At 52.1% G+C, this 19247-nt stretch overlaps 7 protein-coding genes across 7 annotated transcripts; 3 read left to right on the forward strand and 4 right to left on the reverse strand.

Moving 5' to 3' along the window:
• The first annotated feature begins 720 nt into the window (after positions 1-720).
• On the forward strand, positions 721-1790 carry M421DRAFT_224626 (uncharacterized protein). The gene has a single exon (XM_033588343.1). It carries the CDS (start codon positions 1026-1028, stop codon positions 1713-1715), a length of 690 nt encoding a protein of 229 aa, XP_033446338.1. The 5' UTR covers positions 721-1025; the 3' UTR covers positions 1716-1790.
• A 114-nt stretch (positions 1791-1904) lies between these two features.
• Positions 1905-2819, forward strand: M421DRAFT_68354 (Nucleotidylyl transferase; the record flags this gene model as incomplete). The annotated part of the gene is made up of 1 exon (XM_033596506.1): positions 1905-2819. The coding sequence occupies one exon, from the start codon at positions 1905-1907 to the stop codon at positions 2817-2819; it is 915 nt and encodes a 304-aa protein (XP_033446339.1).
• A 409-nt stretch (positions 2820-3228) lies between these two features.
• On the forward strand, positions 3229-6724 carry M421DRAFT_102707 (uncharacterized protein; the record flags this gene model as incomplete). The annotated part of the gene is made up of 2 exons (XM_033586817.1): positions 3229-3848; positions 3898-6724. The coding sequence occupies 2 exons, from the start codon at positions 3229-3231 to the stop codon at positions 6722-6724; spliced, it is 3447 nt and encodes a 1148-aa protein (XP_033446340.1).
• Positions 6725-8941: 2217 nt separating this feature from the next.
• Positions 8942-10485, reverse strand: M421DRAFT_102709 (amidase signature enzyme; the record flags this gene model as incomplete). The annotated part of the gene is made up of 3 exons (XM_033586818.1): positions 8942-9827; positions 9995-10398; positions 10468-10485. The coding sequence occupies 3 exons, from the start codon at positions 10483-10485 to the stop codon at positions 8942-8944; spliced, it is 1308 nt and encodes a 435-aa protein (XP_033446341.1).
• Positions 10486-10945: 460 nt separating this feature from the next.
• Positions 10946-12639, reverse strand: M421DRAFT_423092 (uncharacterized protein). The gene is made up of 4 exons (XM_033593354.1): positions 12594-12639; positions 11826-12523; positions 11519-11776; positions 10946-11471 (listed from the first exon to the last, which is right to left on the reverse strand). Exons 2-4 carry the CDS (start codon positions 12141-12143, stop codon positions 11283-11285), a joined length of 765 nt encoding a protein of 254 aa, XP_033446342.1. The 5' UTR covers positions 12144-12523; positions 12594-12639; the 3' UTR covers positions 10946-11282.
• A 667-nt stretch (positions 12640-13306) lies between these two features.
• M421DRAFT_224689 (uncharacterized protein) lies at positions 13307-14407 on the reverse strand. Its single transcript, XM_033588345.1, has 2 exons — positions 13990-14407; positions 13307-13929 (listed from the first exon to the last, which is right to left on the reverse strand). Exons 1-2 carry the CDS (start codon positions 14164-14166, stop codon positions 13405-13407), a joined length of 702 nt encoding a protein of 233 aa, XP_033446343.1. The 5' UTR covers positions 14167-14407; the 3' UTR covers positions 13307-13404.
• Positions 14408-16122: 1715 nt separating this feature from the next.
• On the reverse strand, positions 16123-19114 carry M421DRAFT_102711 (uncharacterized protein; the record flags this gene model as incomplete). Its single annotated transcript, XM_033586820.1, has 2 exons — positions 16123-18836; positions 18883-19114. The coding sequence occupies 2 exons, from the start codon at positions 19112-19114 to the stop codon at positions 16123-16125; spliced, it is 2946 nt and encodes a 981-aa protein (XP_033446344.1).
• Between the last annotated feature and the right edge of the window lie 133 nt (positions 19115-19247).

A 19247-nucleotide genomic window follows, 5' to 3' on the forward strand; every position in this document is an offset into this window, starting at 1 on the left:
CACTGATTTATGTGATGTTCTAAAGTCCCACCCTCGCGGCCTGTTCCTGCGCTCTCGTCATCATCAGCGACGTGCCCGCTACCACAAACGACTCAATGCAACGCACACCGAATCCAGACCACTTCTTGTCGCCATTGTGCATGTTTATGAGTTTCTTTGTGGACTGGGGGTTTGGAATGCGTAGAGTATGCCCGCGTTGATCTACGTGCGCCCACCATAGCAGCACACGTGACCTTGGAGTGCCCAGAGCGCTATGTACGATTAGAAAGGAAAGGAAAGGAAAGCGTTGATTGTCGTTGAAGGGCAAAGGCACGGGGGGTAGCGACCAATCGGATTCTGCGGTGGCGATTGCGTCGCCCTTGCTCTTCCAACCATACAGGCGCGGTGAGTGTGGTGGAATGTCGGTGTTGCACATTATCTCATGGAGCCTTTGCTGCGCCTTGAAGCGTTGTATTGGATCTGTGCCTGTTGCCGCGTCGAATGTGCTGTTCTGGAGAGGTACATTGCTGTTGGTGCAGTGATACCGGTACCCGCGTTGCACGGTTGCTGGCTTTGGAGGGAACGACTTGGACAAACATCTTTCACGGCGAGTCAGGAGAGGGCACAGACATGTGGTTGAACGGTTGGCTGTTGATGGATCCCTCGATTTTATGTTTTGCTGTGATACCCGCTGGCGGCTGGCGGGTACAACGTCCCGTGCCAGGGTGACGAAGAGGTTCCGTGTTCACGGGTTGTGCGACACAACGATTATCTGGTGACGGAGATTGAGATAGAAGATGGTAGGTTTTTCCGATCCCAAACAGAGAATGATGGCCATCTCAAGGGTCCTCGACATTCCTGACGGGCCACGGCGCCACTGCGGTTGACACACGACGAACTGTCGTCTTAGTATGACCTGCATTTCGTTCTGAGTATTGAGAACGACACAGCTCCGCGGACCATCTTGCGAATATCAGACGAAATCGAGCATGTGTTCGATACCGTAACAGCCACAGGCTACGTGGGTGCTGTCCAGACTTGGTGCCATGACTGGCATGTGGCCTACCATCTGCACTTACTCGCATCGATATCGATGGCGACGGGATTCGCCAGCAGCAAGGCCTGCTGCCGACATCGAGCTTGGCACTCCCTTCACGAACCCCAACAAGGTAGATTCCGGCATGTCGATCAGCGGTCTGACCCTTTTGAGCGAAGACCGGGCTGATGGAAAAAGAGTCAATTCAGGACTTGAAGAGTCAATTCACCTGAGGCTGGACCTTGGAGACGGTGTGTACGTTAAGCCGCTTAACTATGGGACTTTCTCTCGCTGGAGCGCAGTTAGAGAGCTGATGGTGGACATGAAAAAAGACGGCATCATCGTCGAAGATCTGTGGGATGAAGCCGAGGGGATGAGAGTCTGCGGTAGTGACTGGGATGCTCGTGTACGCCCAGGCTGGAACCTGCAGATGCGATGCCAAAAAGTGGAGGCGTCTCTGGAGGAGAGTGGGTCTGAATATGATAGCGACAGCGAAGATACCGAGGATGAGGGCGAGGCCTGGATCGTCGATGTGATCGACCAGTATCAAGAAGAGTGGTGCCTTCCAAGGTGGAGAGACAGAGTCGAGCAAGATGTGTCGACAAGAAAGCGTGCAGAAGAACCGTCCTTGATGGCGCTTGGCCTAGGCTGCGTATCGATTGTCTTCTTCATTGTGGCGATTGTTGTATACACAGCCTGATCCCGGATCGTGTAAAGTTGGAGTCTGCGAGGAAGTCAGCACGAGGAGAGACGAGAGACGAGACGAGACGAATGTGGGGGAGGCAGCTTCAAACTGTGCGTCATCGCGTGGGGGAGCCGCGGCATGTTGGACCCTTGAGCTTCAAGACACGAACGCGTTCAGCACCACACAAAACACACGATGAACAATATGGCTGCACGGATAGCGAACCTGCGCTCAATACTGCCCGACCTCGAGTCTGCGCTGAGCACGTTTGCGCATTCGCCATCCAAATTTCGCGTCGTCCGCACCGTCAACCCCACCGACACGCAGCCAAAGACACTGTACATCCTGGACTCCAGCTTCAATCCACCCTCAATCGCACATCTGTCCCTTATTCAGTCTGCACTGAAGAACCACGGCAAATCAGAGCATAGTCCATACAGACTGTTGCTACTGTTCAGCACACAGAACGCAGACAAGGCACCCAGCCCCGCGGGCTTCGTACAGCGCATTGCGCTGATGACAGTCTTCGCCGAAGACTTCTCGCGGTCACTCCAAGCATCCTCTGCTGGAACAGAGCTTGCAGACCTTTCTATTGACATTGGACTCACGAAAGAGCCATACTACTCAGACAAGTCGATAGCCATACGCGACACTAGCCCCCCATTTTACTCCTCGAAACCCATCCACGTCCACCTCACCGGCTACGACACGCTCATCCGCTTCTGCAACCCCAAGTACTATCCCAAATACGACCCGCCACTCTCAGCGCTTAAGCCGTTCTTCGACGATGGCCACAAGCTGCGCGTCACACAGCGGCCGACTGACCCCGACGACAAGTCATCGAACGAGTTTGGCACAGTAGAGGAACAGCAGAAGTACGTGAACGACTTGAAGGACGGCACACGTGAGAAGGACGGGTTCAGGCCGGAATGGGCAGATAACATCGATATGGTCGAGGCCAATGACGGCGTTGGCATCAGCTCGACCAGGGTGCGCAATGCTGCAAAAGACGGCAATTGGAATGTGGTAGAAGAGCTTTGCACGGAGGGCGTCGCTGCATGGCTCCAAGACCAGGCCCTGTACAGTGAAGATGCCACTGGCAAAAAGCTGAGCAGCTGAGCGGGCTCGCCTCACCCAATTTTGTCAAAAGATCACAGTGTACAAGCAACCCCTTGAGGCTGATAGCTCGCACACCAAGTGTATTCTGCAAAGACTTGAGCGCAAAGCATGTACACTGTGCGGTCGCAGCAAGATTATGGTGCAACAGTGCTCTTTCCTCAAGTGCACTGATACTTGCGGCCATCTACGAGCAATGACAGCCATCTCACACCGGTAGTTATGGCTTCAGCGCAAGTGCTTTCCGACTTCCCTGTACTGCTACTTCCATTCTTCAGTGGTCGTGACGTGAGTGCCTTCCTGCTCTCTGTGTTTAGCGGCCATACCACGTGGCGCAGTTTCGTCCAGTGTCAACAACGCGGGCATCCCTCGAGGTAAAGCTCTCACCTATCTCATCAACCGTAATTCGAATATGGCGTCGACGCTATGTTGTACGGCGGAGCAAGAAGCCCGGTCAGACTCACCAGAGCTACCCAACGCTCGTCCAAGCGGTGCCACGCCCGCAAAGCAACCTCTACTTCCAAAGCTACCCAGCTTGCCACAATCTCGATTCACCAGCGTTCGCACTGACGACCTCCATGAGCTTCAGGAGATCTTTCATCATGCGCAGGACGGCGCCGATAGTCAGGAGCCATCTACGCGTGCGCCTCGCGCACGCTTCAGTCGCGCTTCAATCTACAGTCTGCACAGCCTGCACAAGATGACAAGCATGCGGTCACTCATCAAGCGCAAGTTTTCGAGAGATCTCGCAAAGAAGGACTCGGGACTGAATATTCACATCGAGGTATCGCAGAAGGTCACAACAGTCGACCAGGACACTGTTGTCAGGTCCTCGAAAGAAGAAGCTAAAGAGCAACTGAAGATCACTAAAGAAGACCTACGCAAGGACCTGTTGAGCGACAAGAAGCCAGACGAAGGTGGCTACGACTCTGATGCTGAGATGCTTGACGACTTCGCGAGAAACATGGGCAAGAAAACACCCAGTAAGAGAGCAAGCATACACAGCGTGAATTGGTCTCCATCAGCTGGCAGGTGAGCTTGCCATCATCCCCAGGCAAGCATCTCATGCTGACGTACACAGCAAAGCAACACCAGGATCATCAACCAAGAGCCGCACCGACCCTGATGGCAACCGTGATCTGCAGCCCTACCAGATCCAGAAATCTCATGCTGTCTCACTTGCTACCCGCATTGGTCATGTTTTTAGCACACCGAACTTACGTAACGATGTCTCAGGAAGGAGAGACGGTGCTTTCAGACGCTCGCAATCTGCTGCGTCAATGGGTCTTCCTCAGGTATCGCCCCTTTCGCCCCTGTCACCATTGCGTCTTCCTAGCCTCACCGATCATGATCAAAACGGTGTTCCCTGGGCCGAGGTCATCAACGAAAGCCTTCGTCTGTCGCATTTCCCTCTTCCGCCACGTCATGCCAGTCCACGGGCCTCGCAAACATTGCTATCACCCTATGAGGCCACCAAAACAGCAAAGCATGCAAGCACAGAGCTCAGGTCTGATAGCACGTCCTCATCGCAAGGCGTGCTAAACAATGATAAAGGAGCAAGCGCTCGACCGGAGATTCGTATACAACAACCAACTTCTATAGCAAGTCCCCGTCCATCCGCTGACATTCGAGGTACGCTCCATGAGAACGCACAACCCTCTCCGTCGAAAGCTGAAGTAGCTCGAGAGTACGAAGTTGAAGAGGAGGAAGACAATTCTCGCCACTCGGTGCATCTCCACAGCATGCGCATCTCGCATCATCTACGATCGGGCTCGCTGCTGTCATGGGATCAACTCGCTGATGCACCAGAGCTGCCCTCACCAACGCGACCATACCGGGAGCGTACTGTGTCCGACCAGAGTCGAGTTTCTCGTCCGAACAGACAGCTAGCGCGGCATGAGAGACAGACTTCGAGCTCAGGATTCGCCAGCTCGAAAGTGCCTTCGAGATGGGGTAAGGTTCTGTCAGGGGATCAGGACGTTCGAGGTGATATGGCATCGTCAATCTATTCGAGTCGCCCGCAGAGCCCTCCTGACAGCTTTGTTGCGTCCCTGACCAGCTTGGGTCGGGCAGGTACGGGTCACGATGAATTCGGCGGTGCATCGATTCACTCGCCACGGACGCGCCGGTCCAACTCCTTCCCAACTGACAACGAAGATACCCCTCGGGCAATACCACGCTATGGGCTTTCTAACCTCAGAGCTGTGGAGGGAGTGCCTGTGACAAGCTCATTGCTTGACACACCGTCATCGCTGTCGCGCAAGAACAGCGTTGCTGATACTAAAAAATCAAAATTTCGAGAAGAGTTCAGCCCGTCGCCTCCGCGTAAGAAGATCACCCCATCAGAGTCCATAATGAAGTTCCTAAACCCCAAGCGCCTTAGCGGACGAAGTCAAAGCGAGGCGTCCTTGAAGCCAGATTCGCCAATACGGACTGGCGATGCCACATTCGATTCCTTGGACGTCCCTACCGACCGAAAACGACGACAATCGCACTCTATGTTGAGCCTACAGGTAGAACAGAGTGCTTTAGTGAAGGACAAAGGTGCCGATCATGTTTGGGATCAAGCACTCAAAGCCCACCAAGAGGAGAAAGCTTCAATGTTCTTACCCAAGAATCGCGACCTTGCCGCGCACGCCAATCCCTTCCGTGAACGCAGCGGAAGCATCATGACTCGTCGTAGCGCGCATGAAGACCGTGTTACAGTGACACCAGAAGCACCAAACGCATCAGGGAGCTTATTCGCGCCATCGTTCACTCCAACCTTTGCACCGCGAGCAGCACTTCCCGAAGAGCTCTCTTGTCCTCGACCAACGTCACGACGCAGCGCTGTGGCAAACGCGAACGAAGATACAAACGATCGAGATGTCTCCGTCATCTTCGAGAAGCAGGGTGACAGCCCTGAGATAGTGGGATCGTGGGGTCGCTACCCTTCGCACACTCGTGACGAGCGTACAAACTCTGCGGGGAAGGTAGATCGTGTGGAGAGCCGCGACTTTGCGCTTGAGGCGGCGATCAGATTTGCATCTTCTCAAGATGTTGACGAAGATCTTATTGATCCAACTGAGCGCATTTCCTCGATGCCACTGATGCCGGGCGAGAAGAAGAGGAAGAAGAAAGTTGGTAGTGGACGGATGGCGAAAAGCAACTCGATGACGTTCAGCAAACAGTTCCTCAAGAACTACTCGAAGATCTTCAAGAGCTCGTCCACCGAGTTCCGGAAGCATGGGCGGAACCATCGCAGCTCAATCACAACAGGTGGTGTGCTCGAGTTCCCAGAGCTCGAGGTTCTTCCGGAAGTATGGATACAAGGCTCTTCGGTCGATGGCAGCAATGATCGGGGCCACAGACGAGAGGACTCGGCGGCAAGACGTCGGGCAAGTGACAGCCATCACGCTGAAAAGTCACATACTCACGACTCGATGGCCACACTGCGACCTCGACGAAACTCATCCGCGCCAAATCTGAATGAAATAAATTACGATGGCGCAAATGAAGACAGGCATGCAGGAGACAACGCTCGCGTGTGGTCCGTCTACTACGATGATTGTGTGCCCTCCTATCCTCGCGCAAGCACCGACCTCAACACTGGCCTTGAGGACTTCGGCCCGGCTCGATTCTCTTTTGAGAGTAGACACCCATCTATGCATTCACGCACTATGCCTCCACGCTTTGTAAGGCACTCGCGTAACGTCAGTTGCGTGAGTCGGGGCAGCGCACGACCGAGTCTAAGGTCCAAAGGCGATGACGATGACTTCGCGGAGAAGAGAAGCATGGTCAGTGTGCGACGCAGTACTATGGATCTGATCTCGAAGTTCAAAGAGCAGGAAGTCATTGAGCGCGACAGGGTATTGTCCATCACAAGGGTAGGAAGCCGCTACGACAGTGAGATTTTGGCTGCTTTGTGAGATGCTGGGACGAGCGATGAGTAATGTGTAACACTGCTTTCATCTTTATATACTTCTCTACAAAAGTGAGTACCAATACTTGTGCAGCGTTATTGTATTTGCCATTGCGCAGCAAGTCATTTTTGTATCCCTACGTGTGCGTGATCTTTGTGGTGAGAATATCTCTTCAATGCTCAGATGTCAAAGAGCGCAGATGCAATTTGTGATCTGTGATTTAGCAGGTGCCAATTACGGTTCACGTCTGCAGGGCCCACGTTGACTATCGTTATTCTGGTATATGGCACGATTGGTCGTGGTTCGGAGAAGAATGAAACCAATGTAGGGATTGTTCCATTTCCACATAGCATATACGCAAAGCAGCACGCTCAAGCGTCATGAGCAACCTCACGACCAACAATCAAAACATCGAAGAAACATCACAAAATCAACCGAATAAACATCTAGACACTACGAATCTATGTGGCAGTCACCACTTCGAAGCAGAAATGTCTACAACCTCAAGCTTCGTCTTCTTCGGCCCCGCCAACGCGCCATACCTCACGCGCTCCCGCTCTGCTGCAGAGAAAAAGGTCACCCAGAAGGCACAGATAGCGTACACGTACCCCGCTCAGAAGGCCTTGACTGCCTCCCGGCCGGTGTATCGCATCGAGAAGCTTCGACCAATGCGTTTTACACTCCACCACAGCGGCGGGAAGACTGCAAGGAGGCACCTGCCAGCTCAGTATGTTAAGGTCCAGATCACAGAGGGGGGATTACGCGAATTTGAGCAGGTTACAAGGAGGTTGAGGGCTGGGATGTCGGTGGAGGATCTGGTGCGGTTCAAGGTAGATAACGAGTAGCAGTGGTGAAGGCTCGGGGCTTGTGGTTTGGGTAGCGAGCGAGCGTGTGTAGCGGGTTGGAGCACTCCGTGTGAAGTTAAATCGTACTTTATTTACGGTAGAGAGGGTTGAAGGCCTCCTAGTCAGGTCGGGCGTTGTGAGGTATATGACGATCCCTTCGAATGCCTCCAGAACTATGCGGCTGTCGTCGATTTTGCTGCCTCCCTTATGTCGTATTCTCCCATCTCACTGGTAGTATCTTCTTCGTCTGACTCGAGCAGCTCTTCGTCGTGTATACAATCCTGTCCGATGCTTATCTTGCTGGGGTTCTGGGGTTTCCGAGCGTACCAAATGAGACAATCTTCGTCAACCAAGTCGATCCCGACGCAATTTCGGGGCCCTCAACCCATACGTTCCAGGACAAGATATCGAAGGAGCTAATGCACACCGTCTCACCTACTGGATCTCTGCAACTCAGTGCACTCTGCTCGAGAGACGCATCTGGCACAGATGCGCGACTGGCGAAGCGGTGCAGGACAACATCACCAGAGGCCAGTAACTTGAGCGAGGACGATGACCATGTTCGCTTGAGTGAATGGAGCTTCCCAGGCGAAGACGTAGCCGTTGCCCCTCTAACAGTCATGGGAAAGTCTACGATGCACATATATGAAAAATATTCATCGGAAGGTTTCAAGTTGATAGGCAGTTTTGTTTCTCCTAGAAGAGCAGCTGCACTTTTGGGAATGAGTGCCAATAAACTCATAAAATATAGAAATGCCGGAGAGATCTACAAAGATAAATATTGATTTTCTTGTCGATTTGTCAAATAGAGTTCTTGTAACTACGCAAAACAATTCTACTACGCGCTGGAAACATTCAAAGCCCTCGGTACTACAATCTCAGTTTACATAGAGGATAGCTATCAGGAAACCAATCAACATATCAGTCGTCCTCAGGATCCCAAGTCCCATTGAAATGAACATTCATAGAGTGTTGTGTAGTCCAGAAGACATACATCGAACTTGATTGACCATGTTCAACATAAGCAAGACCAATTCCCGGGGAGGAGATGCGCCACCGTGAAAGGGAGGTGCTGAGTTAGAAACCGGAAGCGTCAAATAGAATACCTGCTTGTTTACCTACCAAATCCGACGGATCGCAGATGTGCTTGCATTTAGACAGTTGACATCGTGTGAGCATTGGTCTCTAGCTGGTAACTACATTGGTGATGCCAGTATCTGGTAGCATGTATGGCACCAATCACCCTATCACTTTCATTAATTTCTCAACGGCGGATCCCAACCTGAGCACGCTCGCGTCATCATGTGGTTTGCCGAAGACGAACACAGAAAACCTAAATAGCGTCAATAAAGATTTTCGAGCCTCATGCTTGTCACAATCACAGATTCCCTGGCGCCTCTGTGATCAGGTCATTCTTGGGATCGATGACAATTTGCGTATCATCTGGATAGACACCCAAAGGCACACTCATGACTGGAGATCCTGCTTTCGCTGCAAAAGTCTGTAAGACTGGGGGTAGAAATGGTATCAGTAGCACGTCGCAATTGTATCGATCGAGAGTGTCGGCGATGCATCCAGCAAAGTACATGTCTTTCTCCAACATTGTCTTGTACAGCTTACCATATGGGTCTGTGGCCTGTGCTCGCTCGAGGCCTGTCACGTTACGGGCGGGAAACTCTTCTTCCGGGCAAGTCTTCGTGAAACCGACCAGGTCCTGGAGATTATTCGTGTTCTGTGGGTTAGTCTGTAAGCTCGACAGATATTCATCAATGGTCACCTTCCTGTCAGTGTGCAGTACGATCTGCGTCTGCTCTTGCGTCAGTTGCCCATACTCATGCCAGCCCTCTGTATAGACTTTTATGACAAATCTGGAGCCTTTGATCTCCAAGCGGAACAGCGCTCGGCCAAAAGCCTCAAGTTTGCATGGCGGTGGAGACTCGAGGTCGACCAAATCGCTAGGTATGCCGGTACAAAGGCCCCTCAGATCGAGCTTCTTTGGCCGGATCGCATCCAGAAGACCGTCCATGAATGCGGCTGAGCTAGAGTCCTTCGGCGAATGCCGCAAGGCACCGTCTGCCATCGACTCTCTGAGCGATTGGGTGACGTGCACAGCATCTTCGACAGCTCTCGTCAGTACACCGACCGTATCCAGGTTCTTACTCGCATAGATGATACTCTCGGACGGAATGAGATCTTTGGCCGGTTTATACCCTACAACCCCGCTCTTCTCCGTCGGACTCGTGATCGACCAGCATATCTCAAGTCTATAGCTGCAAAGCACAGGCCTAGGGCTGTTGCGACTACACTGCCAGATGAACTTCCACTGGCCTTCGATCCCCTAACATACGGTGCGTATGTCTGTCCACCACGAGGGGACCATCCAGAGCATCCGCTTGTCTACCGGAAGCCTGCCCATCCTGCCATGTTTTACTTTCCTAGTATGACAGCACCTACGTCGCGTAATGCTGTCATGAGTGCGGCTTCGTGCCGTGGTCTAGCGCCGACAAGTGCAATGGAACCACATGTTGTTTCTCTGTGATCGAGTGTACGAACGTTATCCTTGAGGAGGATGGGAAGGCCGTGGAGACTAGAGCAGATTTGGTCTGCAGCACGTTCGGTATCGCGAGCTTGCGCGTCAGCACAAGCGTCAGGGTTGGTCTCGATGACAGATTGGAACTCGTGATCCACTTCTGCGATGCGCGCACGATATGCACAAACCACTTGGCTGAAAGTCAGTGCGCCAGAGTCGAGGAGGTGTTGAAGTTCCGGCATTGAAATGTCGTTCAGAGAGGGGTTCGACGCGTTGGTACTTTCACTGGTCATGGCGGAAGGTACCTGCCGACTTTGTTCAGTATGCAGTAATTGGCACACGGCGGTGTGGAGTTAACAGTCATTTTCGTTCACACTCGAGTGCTTCATCATCTGCAGTGAAGCCCTTCAATACATTGGCAGTGACTTGTAAACCGTGAGATTCATGTGACAGCTACGTCGTGACTTGCAGAAGTGAAGCTTGTTAATTAGTGAACAATTTCAAATCATGAAGAGCAACATCGTCTCATCCTTCTTCCACAGCGAAGACCGTAGTATCGAGCAGATGCACGCATATTGAGCAGAATGTAAGGAAGCGTGAGGTCAGGGGAAGCCAAGTGAACAAGTGGCTTCAGCAGCGCCCGCGGATGTGCGGCGGCGCCTAATATGAGGCTAGTATACCAGCCTCTACCATCAGCTGCAGTAAGTATTAGGAATGCTGCGGCTAAGGCGCAGATTCGGGGCCAGAGTATGGGGAGGCTGGAGGCGGACAAAGCGGATCAGGCTTTCGGCATCTTTTGAGACTTCGTGAGGTCATCACGCCTCCGTGCGTTACCGTCACCGTGCCGGGGAACCGTGCTTTCCTCGCAGACACCAAACAGTGCCGTGCCTTGGAACGAAGAATCAGGAAGTTTGTGGATGAGTGCGGAATATTATTGTATTATGTATATGCATCCATGAAGATAGGAGAGGACGTAGCCCGGAGGCGAGTGAACGCCATGTTAGAGCTCCAGGAATTATGTAGTATACGGCAGCCTTTCATGCACAGTTATGGTTATTCGTTGCGCCGAGATGGTGTAAATCAAGGTCTATGTGAACGAAATGATGAGCGCCAGTAATGCAGAGTGATGTCGTGTTCGTGGGGGAGTCGTAAGTCGTAATAGTCGTATGTGATACTGAGTGCAGGGCATCTAGAAGCGCTCACGGGAGGGTTCACTTGACTGGAAGCGCTCGATCGAGTCCACTGGCATAGGATCCTTCTCTGCCGCAGCCATTCGTGATGGTCTTGTCTTTCTGCGCAGACTTGCCTGTACCGAGAAAAGGGCGAGGGTGACCAGTGACAATAGAATCAGCGCAACCTGTAGCCATTTGACGGTGACCTGGAACTGGTCAGCAATGGTTTTGGGGAGGAGCGTTGCGAACTTACTGCCTCGGTGCAACCCAGCGCAGCGCTATCTCGGTCGCTCTTCGTGGACAGGTACTTGGGGAGGAAGTTGCAAGCTGCCATCTCCCTTGTGCAGTACTTGTTCGTGTTGAATCTTCCGGACATCTGGAGGGTCTCGGAACTGCAACCGAAAGCATCGTCGCCCTTGTTAGTGTAATGGAGGATGATAGACACCAGCCCCGTGACAGCACCGACAAGGGACGTCACAGATACAGCGAGTACCCAGAAACGACGTTTGTTCTAGCGTCGTTAGCATGCCCGTTCTCTGAGAGTGCATTTTGGCACATACAGTTGCGTCGAAAGCGTCCATGCCTGGCTTTCGTAATTGCGCCCAAGCAATGAGCGCTAAGACAGCGGCAGTCAGACAGAGACATCCAGACACGATAGTCGCATCGGTGTCGTTGTCGGTGAAATAGACAATAGTCTCGTCGATTGTGTATGATTGTGTGCGCTCGTTGAAGGTGCTGGTCTGGACGTTTACACCTCGAGGCGTAATCCAGTCGCCTATGATCCAGTAATGTGTCGTCAAAGCCACCGAAACCAGCGACACTAGGAAGTAGAGTATCGACGGGACGATAGCCAGGGTGAGTAGCTTCCGGAATTCCATGGCGACTTCCAATGCAGTCGCACTGCAGGTGTAGCAGTGATCGAGATAATGCAGAAGGCAGGAAAGGGACAGGGACAAGGGCCTGTGGGTGTTCAAGTACAGATGCGCTCACAAGGGACTTTGCATTTCCCTGTTACCAACCTTCACTGGGCTCGTGGCCACCGAACAGCGAAGCTTGTCATGCCAAGGCGCTGCACTTGCCCATCCGCCTTTTGCGCTTTCCCGTCCGGCGCCATGCTTAAATCGAATAGTGGATTCCGTTTCGGACGATTGGATACGGTGGATGTTCAACGAGGCTTGATCTTGCCTTGATCAGGCGGCGCTGCCTACACGACGGTATCCGTCGGTCTAGCGAGCCCAGCCACGTTTGGCCATCAAGGCTGGTGAATAAGAAGATCAGAGAGGTCCTGCGGATCATTTTTCACCGTAAAAAAGAAGGGGGTTGCATACATTTCATGGACATCACCGCATGCAAGCTTAGAAGAAGCACTAGCTGTGCTGAGAGCGGACGTCATGAAAGGGTCTATTCGGAAAGCGGGGGCCGAGGGATTCAAGTTGCCAAGGATCCACTAATTGCCAGGTCCCGGGGCCATACTCCCTTCTCGTATAACGCACGAGCAGGAGTTACTCAAAATCGGCAGGTGAAGGCCGCGAAGGCCGCAACGGCCGGCTCTGGCCAGCGCGAGGATACGATGCGCTGATGAAAGAGGAGCTACAAACGTATCCCCATACAACTCTACACGAACTCCGGTCCGGCGCTCTCCATCCGCCATGCATGGACCTCGGACGGCGTTCTTCCTTAAGACCATCAATACGCGCCCCAGGGGATGTGCTTCAAGCATGCAATCGTTCCTGCAAACACGGTACCCTGTCAACCTTGGAAGGATTGCAGGTCTTGTAAGGTGCCTTCTCCATCGAACAACTGAGCCTTTCTTAATACAAGGACGTCCTGCCCGAAGTTCCAGCAGTTGTTGCGAATCGAATGTGTCGAGTATCCGGAGCTTTTGGAACGGAGAGTCGGGAATGTGTAATCCCACGACTTCCGGGTCGGGTACCTGCGGATAAAGTGCACCGTCAAGGACTTTTTTTTTGGAACGGCGACCCTGCATCGGAGGTCAACGATGCAACGAATGGCCCTTGATCTCGGTATCAAGCGAAGCCTGTAGATGGGAGTACCTGAACGCATTGTCTCGAGTCCTGACTGCTTCCATGTCCACACAAATCACCGACGGCCGAGCCTCGGCGATAAGGGATCGCGCTCTCACCATCTCCGTAACATTTCTGAAAGTTCGACGATAGCATCATCTTCATCCTGGATGGGCAGCGATGGCGGGATGTTAATGGTGAGTATAATCTCTGACAGTGATAGGTCCGCCAGCATCTTCCTGTCTACCGTCCTCGAAATATGCACAGCTTCAAATCTTGTCGTTTGCGCCGACATGAGCTGTTTCGTTGCAGGGTCATGTTTTGTACGTGGATTGAACAATTCCTGGATCGGCGAAATTGCAAGTTTTCCGTCCTCGGAGGACGCTGCCCTACACTTGGTCTTCTTTGGGACATCGCACGCCCTTACCACTGGTGTCTTCTCGCATGTCACTGGCGCCGGAGCTCTGCGGACATTGCACACTACTGTCATCTTCCAGAGCCTCACAAACAACTTTGCAAGCCTCTGTAGCATGCACGCTCCGACGATTGTTGTGAGTATCGCCAGGAGCAAGATAAACCACTGAGAGGACGTTCTACAAACTTCATTTGAGGTGCGTGCAATCGCTGTGTTCGACGTCCACTAGCATGCGTCAGCTCACACAGGCTCGTATGGGCATATGGCATTATCGTGTAAACGTACTTCAAAGTTTTCAAACCCTTCAGGAGGCATTAAGTTAGCATGAGCACTTGGTACCGGGCCTCTTCGATTAATAACGTTCTCCCAGACCCACGACAGCAGGCTCTTTGTTACGAAGATCTCAGACAGAGTGGGCCAGCGTACTGCGCCCTCATCGTCATCTCGTCTGATTGCGGGCATGGTAATAAAGAAGGAGGTAATAACGGAACCTGGTTACTTCAAGAGTTGCTTTGAGCGAGAAGCTGACAGGCCGATACTCAAGTACTCCTCTGGCATCACACCAACGTTCTGAGCGCCTTTGCGAGCGTTCAGAGATGACCAATGATAAGCTTATCTCTTTGAAGCGCCTTGCGTTTCCAACATTCATGTTCTCGAGTTTCGTGCCTGCACAGTATCAGCAAGGCTGAAGCACGCCACCTGCGAATAGCATCGGTGCTTACGCATGCATCACCGCCATGCAGCAGAATCAGACCGAGCCTCGCATTCCCTCCTAGGAAGAACTACACTGACTCTATGGATTTAGACCGCAATTATGAACGTTTGACAAATATTTGGCAGAGTTGTGCACATCGATCATCGACTACATCGAAGCAGTAACTGGTGACTTGGATCCAGTTGTGGAAGGACAATTATCGCAATTTCACCAACGCTTAATAGGGGAAGCATTGTGGAACTTTCACCGTGAGGCTGACATGTGAGTTCCGTAGTGCACTGCGGACGTAGGTAGGAGCGATCAACAAGGCAGCACGCATCAAGCTCAGACCCGTGCCACACATGTGCATGTCACGCATCGTTCCTGCCTGCGCCACATCGCTACCAATGGCCCTCCTTTATAACCTCAGATATTTCTCAGTTACTCCAAGGACACATTGTATCTTCCGTATTAACACATTGGGCGATGAAGAAGCTGGCAAGAAGCAAATGGAGCACTGCAGAACCCACATCTTCAATACATGTGCATCGGGGACGCTGGCAAATTGCTTGCTTATCCTAATTTCTGAAGCATTCTCAGCTTCCGGCACTCCCGATCTCACGTTTCAAGCCTACAGAACAGGGCTGAAGCGCATGCCTACGACTAGCAGCAGCGCTTAGACATTCTTAGGAACAGGAATGGCGGCTAAAAGATCATGCAGACTTCTCGCAGAGAATGCGACAGCGCTTTAGCAACTAAATTACGGCTCCCGTTCGGTCCATATCACCTTCCGTTCCATTGCTTTCTGGTATTAGCGGCTGCAGTCTCACGCTGCAAGTGGTTCGGGCATGCGCGATTGCAAAAAAATTGAACAGATGGTTCTTAGTGTGTTCAGCGAACATGTATATCAATAAAGGTACCCTGTTGCGGATCCTGATGGCCTGGTTGTTGCAGACCCTAGTCTGTGGTCCGACCCGCGCCGCCCCTATGCATGTCTTGTGTCTCCGTTGGAAGCACACACAGTCTCACAGCCCAGATCGATTACGTTGCCACTGATTGAATGGTTCGATACGCTTAGCTTACATGTTGCAGGCACCTGAATGGATCTGATTGGCCATTTACGCGGTTGGTACCTTCACATTAACCACTGTCAGCCAAAGAGACCCAATTGGCCCTTATACTTTAATCGACTAGGCCATGATACATAATTCAGATTACAAAGCGATTGCGCAGATCAAGATAAACAACACGGCAGTAAGTGCGCCTTGCAGAGCTGCCTTTATGCCACGGGTGGCATCTTCATCTTGGCTACCTCTTTTCGGTATATGTCCAAGCGTTTCCTGTCAAGGTTGAGTCGTTCCACCATTCCATTGACGTCAGCGGAACATAGTACAGCCCCAGCTCTCTCGGCGTCGCTGAGTTCTGCGCGCATCTGTCGTTGCTGCTTGTTCGCAGCGGTGAGCTGAGCTTTCTTCGCATTGTTCTCGCTTTGGAACTTACTCCTCTTAGCTGGACTGTTCTTGGGAACTGAGAGTTTTGAAAGGACCAGAGCTTTGGTAATGTTGAGGTGAATACTGGTCACTCTAGCCATTCTCGCCTGTTACTGGGTGGAAGCAGCCGCGCTTTGTAGTCATTCGGAGATAGTTCTAATAGCTTCGAAATAGAACTAGTTATAAGCTACCATTGCTCCGAATCAGATCAAAAGTTTTTATGATTTTGATGGCTCAGCCTCTCCACCTCTTCCAAGCGCTTATGAACGTATCCGCGCTGCCATATTCGTTGCCTTTATCGGACGCAGAGCCGCGCACCCTGCCCATGTCAACAATTGGAACCATGCTTGGCCTTCCATGCGCACACATGAAGGGAAAGACACAACCAGCTAGCTTGTCCACTAAAGCCTTGCACTCGGTCAGTCTCAACTCATCATTGAACATGATCGCTGAGCGACAGGCACGAGAGTTGATCATGCCGATCAGGCCTGGCGGACAAGTTGCTATCTTTTTCACCCAAGTTGTTGACTGATCATTGAGTGCCATCGGAGGAAGAGGAGGCGACTCGACGTACTTCCACACCGCGGATCGAAGGAAGGCGATTAAGATCTGAGGGTCGGTCTTGCATCGCTCTGAGATAACCGGTGGCAGAGCCATGATTGAGATCTTGCAATCACTCTTATCTGACGAGCCAGGTCTGCTTTTCGAGGCAGTAGCGGTGCTGATATCGTACAGTATGGCCCATGCGGCGAAGTTGGCCGCGAACGTTCTGAAGTGTGTATGCTCGTGTGGTGAGATGGCGAACTGCAAAGGCTTTTCGAGAATGTCAGTCTCAATGGAAGAGCTGAGCCCAAGGTTCGATTTATAGCCCACGTGCATGCTGTTCTGCGATGATCTGCACAAGTCGCTCAGAAGTGCTTCGACCTGAATGCGCTCGTCGGCCGCATGTTGATCAATCAGAACCATGATATCGGCGTCAGATGTCGTCTTGCTGTCTGCCGGTAATCCAGTCAATTTGACCAAGATGAACTTCTTGTCGACTTGAGAGAGTACCTCAGCACTGCGCAGAGCATCTTTCGATAGCCGGGCTGAATCCAAACCTACGTCATTGAATGCTGTGTGCACCTCAAAGGAAGCGCAGTGTGCATGGATGTGGTGCAAATGGTGGTCCCCACCATCTTCCAGATCACCCCGAAGCGATATTTCCTGGATGTCTTGCTCACTCGGCATGAAAACCGGGTTGTCCCAGTTCTGGAGCAGTCTATCTATCCATGGCGTCTTTGCAGGTTCTGTTTTGGCGGATCTCGGGCCCATTCGAAGTAACTGCCTTGTGTTCAAGCGGGTGCTTGCAGATGAAAAACCACAGGAGTCTGTTTGAGGTCTTTGAGGCGGCATGACGCTTCCTGTTCGAGCGTTGATGAGATGCGTTTTCTTTGTTACAGGATCAGTCCACGAGACGGGGTTGTCTTTGCCGTCTGATTCCGAGGAGAGGCTGTTGACAGGGCCCGAGGGTTTCGAAGTCGCAGCCTGGCCCAATGCACCTTTGTCAATAGAAGGTACATCGAACGCCGCGTAGTAATGTCGATTGCCACCGGTCTGCAGCAGGCTATCTGAAAGTTGGGTAGATGCATCGCTGAGGTTTGAATGACTGGACGCTGAAGACTTTTTGACGAATTGTGTTGTTTCGAAGAAGCTTGACTTTCCACTCTTGATGCGAGACCAATCAGCAAAGGCTTGTGGGTGCAGTTTTCCAGGTATATTTTCCGAGTAAACCATGACCGGCCTCTTGTGTTTGGCAGCATCTGTCGCTGCGGATATTGATTTTGGCGCAATTGTTGTAGCTCTTGCTGGGGCACTCAACGAGGTCTGACGCTTTCTCGATGGTGTATGAGTCTGCTCCTCTGGATTGAGAGGAGGGATTGATGTCTTGGGTCGATCTGTCAATCGGGGTAGCTTTCTCGGACGAAAGTGGTGGACAGACAACCATTGTGTAATCATTGCGCTGAGGATACCTACGACTGCCTGTAGGCTGGACTCATTCTCGATGAAGCGTCCTTCTGCCATGTCTGAGGCACGCTCATCCTTTGTTGAAATTCGCAAATGGAACATGGGGTATTTGTCGACGCCTTTCCGAGCCTTGAGTTGGCGGTTGGTGTATCCATTTTTCTTGAAACGCTTATCTGACTGCCGGCGCAGCTGCTCTTGCTCTTCTACATTGGCGTCATCCTCAGCAGTGCCAAAACTAGACAGGGCGAACAGTCGATTCACTTCGTCGTAGAGCTCGTTGCATCCGTTCTCGTTGGAAAGTGGTCGAATACCAAACGATATGAACTGCACTTGCTTTGTTGGTGCTGGTTCCAGTGAAATGGCTCCCTTGATGGACAAAGCGGCGGTCGTAGCAGACGCTGAGACCCACGATGGCCATTCATCGATATTGATGTAATTGGCTTGCGTCATGATGTGCAGTAGCGACGAGAGATGCGCAGAATGCGGCTTATCGACCGCCGCGCCTCGACTGATTCTTGTTACAGCTACATTCGAGGTGTTGAACAATGCAATCGTGTTGTTGTCGCCATCTCGAATCTTGAGTGACACGGGCCCTTGCCAACTGAGGAGTAGACCAGCAACATCTCTCCTAAGAGCGTCACGTATCCGCACTTGCTCCTGCTTGTGATCTGTGACCATTGTACGTTGTTTCACTCGTACTGGCATGTTTCCAAACAAGTTTCGAACGGTGACTCGAGTTCCATGCTTTCCATTGACGTAGTCGTGTGCAGACGTCGGCGTCTGCCTCTCTAACACATGAGAATGGTGAAACGAGATCGAGTTGTGCGAGCGGTGTGCGTGGTGGTGCGAGGTGACAGTCAACAGAGACATTGCCGATAGTGAGGCCAGAAAGGTGCCATGCTGACCCAGATGAGGCTCATCTGATTGGTACTTGGAAGTCCCTAGATTGTCAGTTCATATTGGGCATGAAGCGTGAAGTATACGCACAGTAGAGCTTCCCTAGGCCACCATACTCGCTAAACTCAGCAGGTGATATGCCCAAGCCATCGTCCTCGACCTTGCAGCCACCTCGCGCAAACTCGACCGTAACATTGATTTTGGCCGCTTTGGCGTCTAGAGAGTTCTTCACGAGCTCGAGGACAACCCCAGTAAGCGACACAATGGCCGTTGAGGACTTGATCTGGGCAGCGACCTCATCTGGTAAGGGCCGAATAGACATGGTCTCTTCAACCGCCGCCCTCGTGAACAAATGACGTACTGCAAGCCATCTCAGAGCCTGATATCGTGATACCCCAAACAAAGTGGGGACGGGTGAGGGATGCCAGGACAGCTGCGACCCACCAGCATGTCGA

The sequence above is a fragment of the Didymella exigua genome, assembly GCF_010094145.1.
Source record: "Didymella exigua CBS 183.55 unplaced genomic scaffold M421scaffold_24, whole genome shotgun sequence".
In the NCBI taxonomy this organism is placed as follows: domain Eukaryota; kingdom Fungi; phylum Ascomycota; class Dothideomycetes; order Pleosporales; family Didymellaceae; genus Didymella; species Didymella exigua.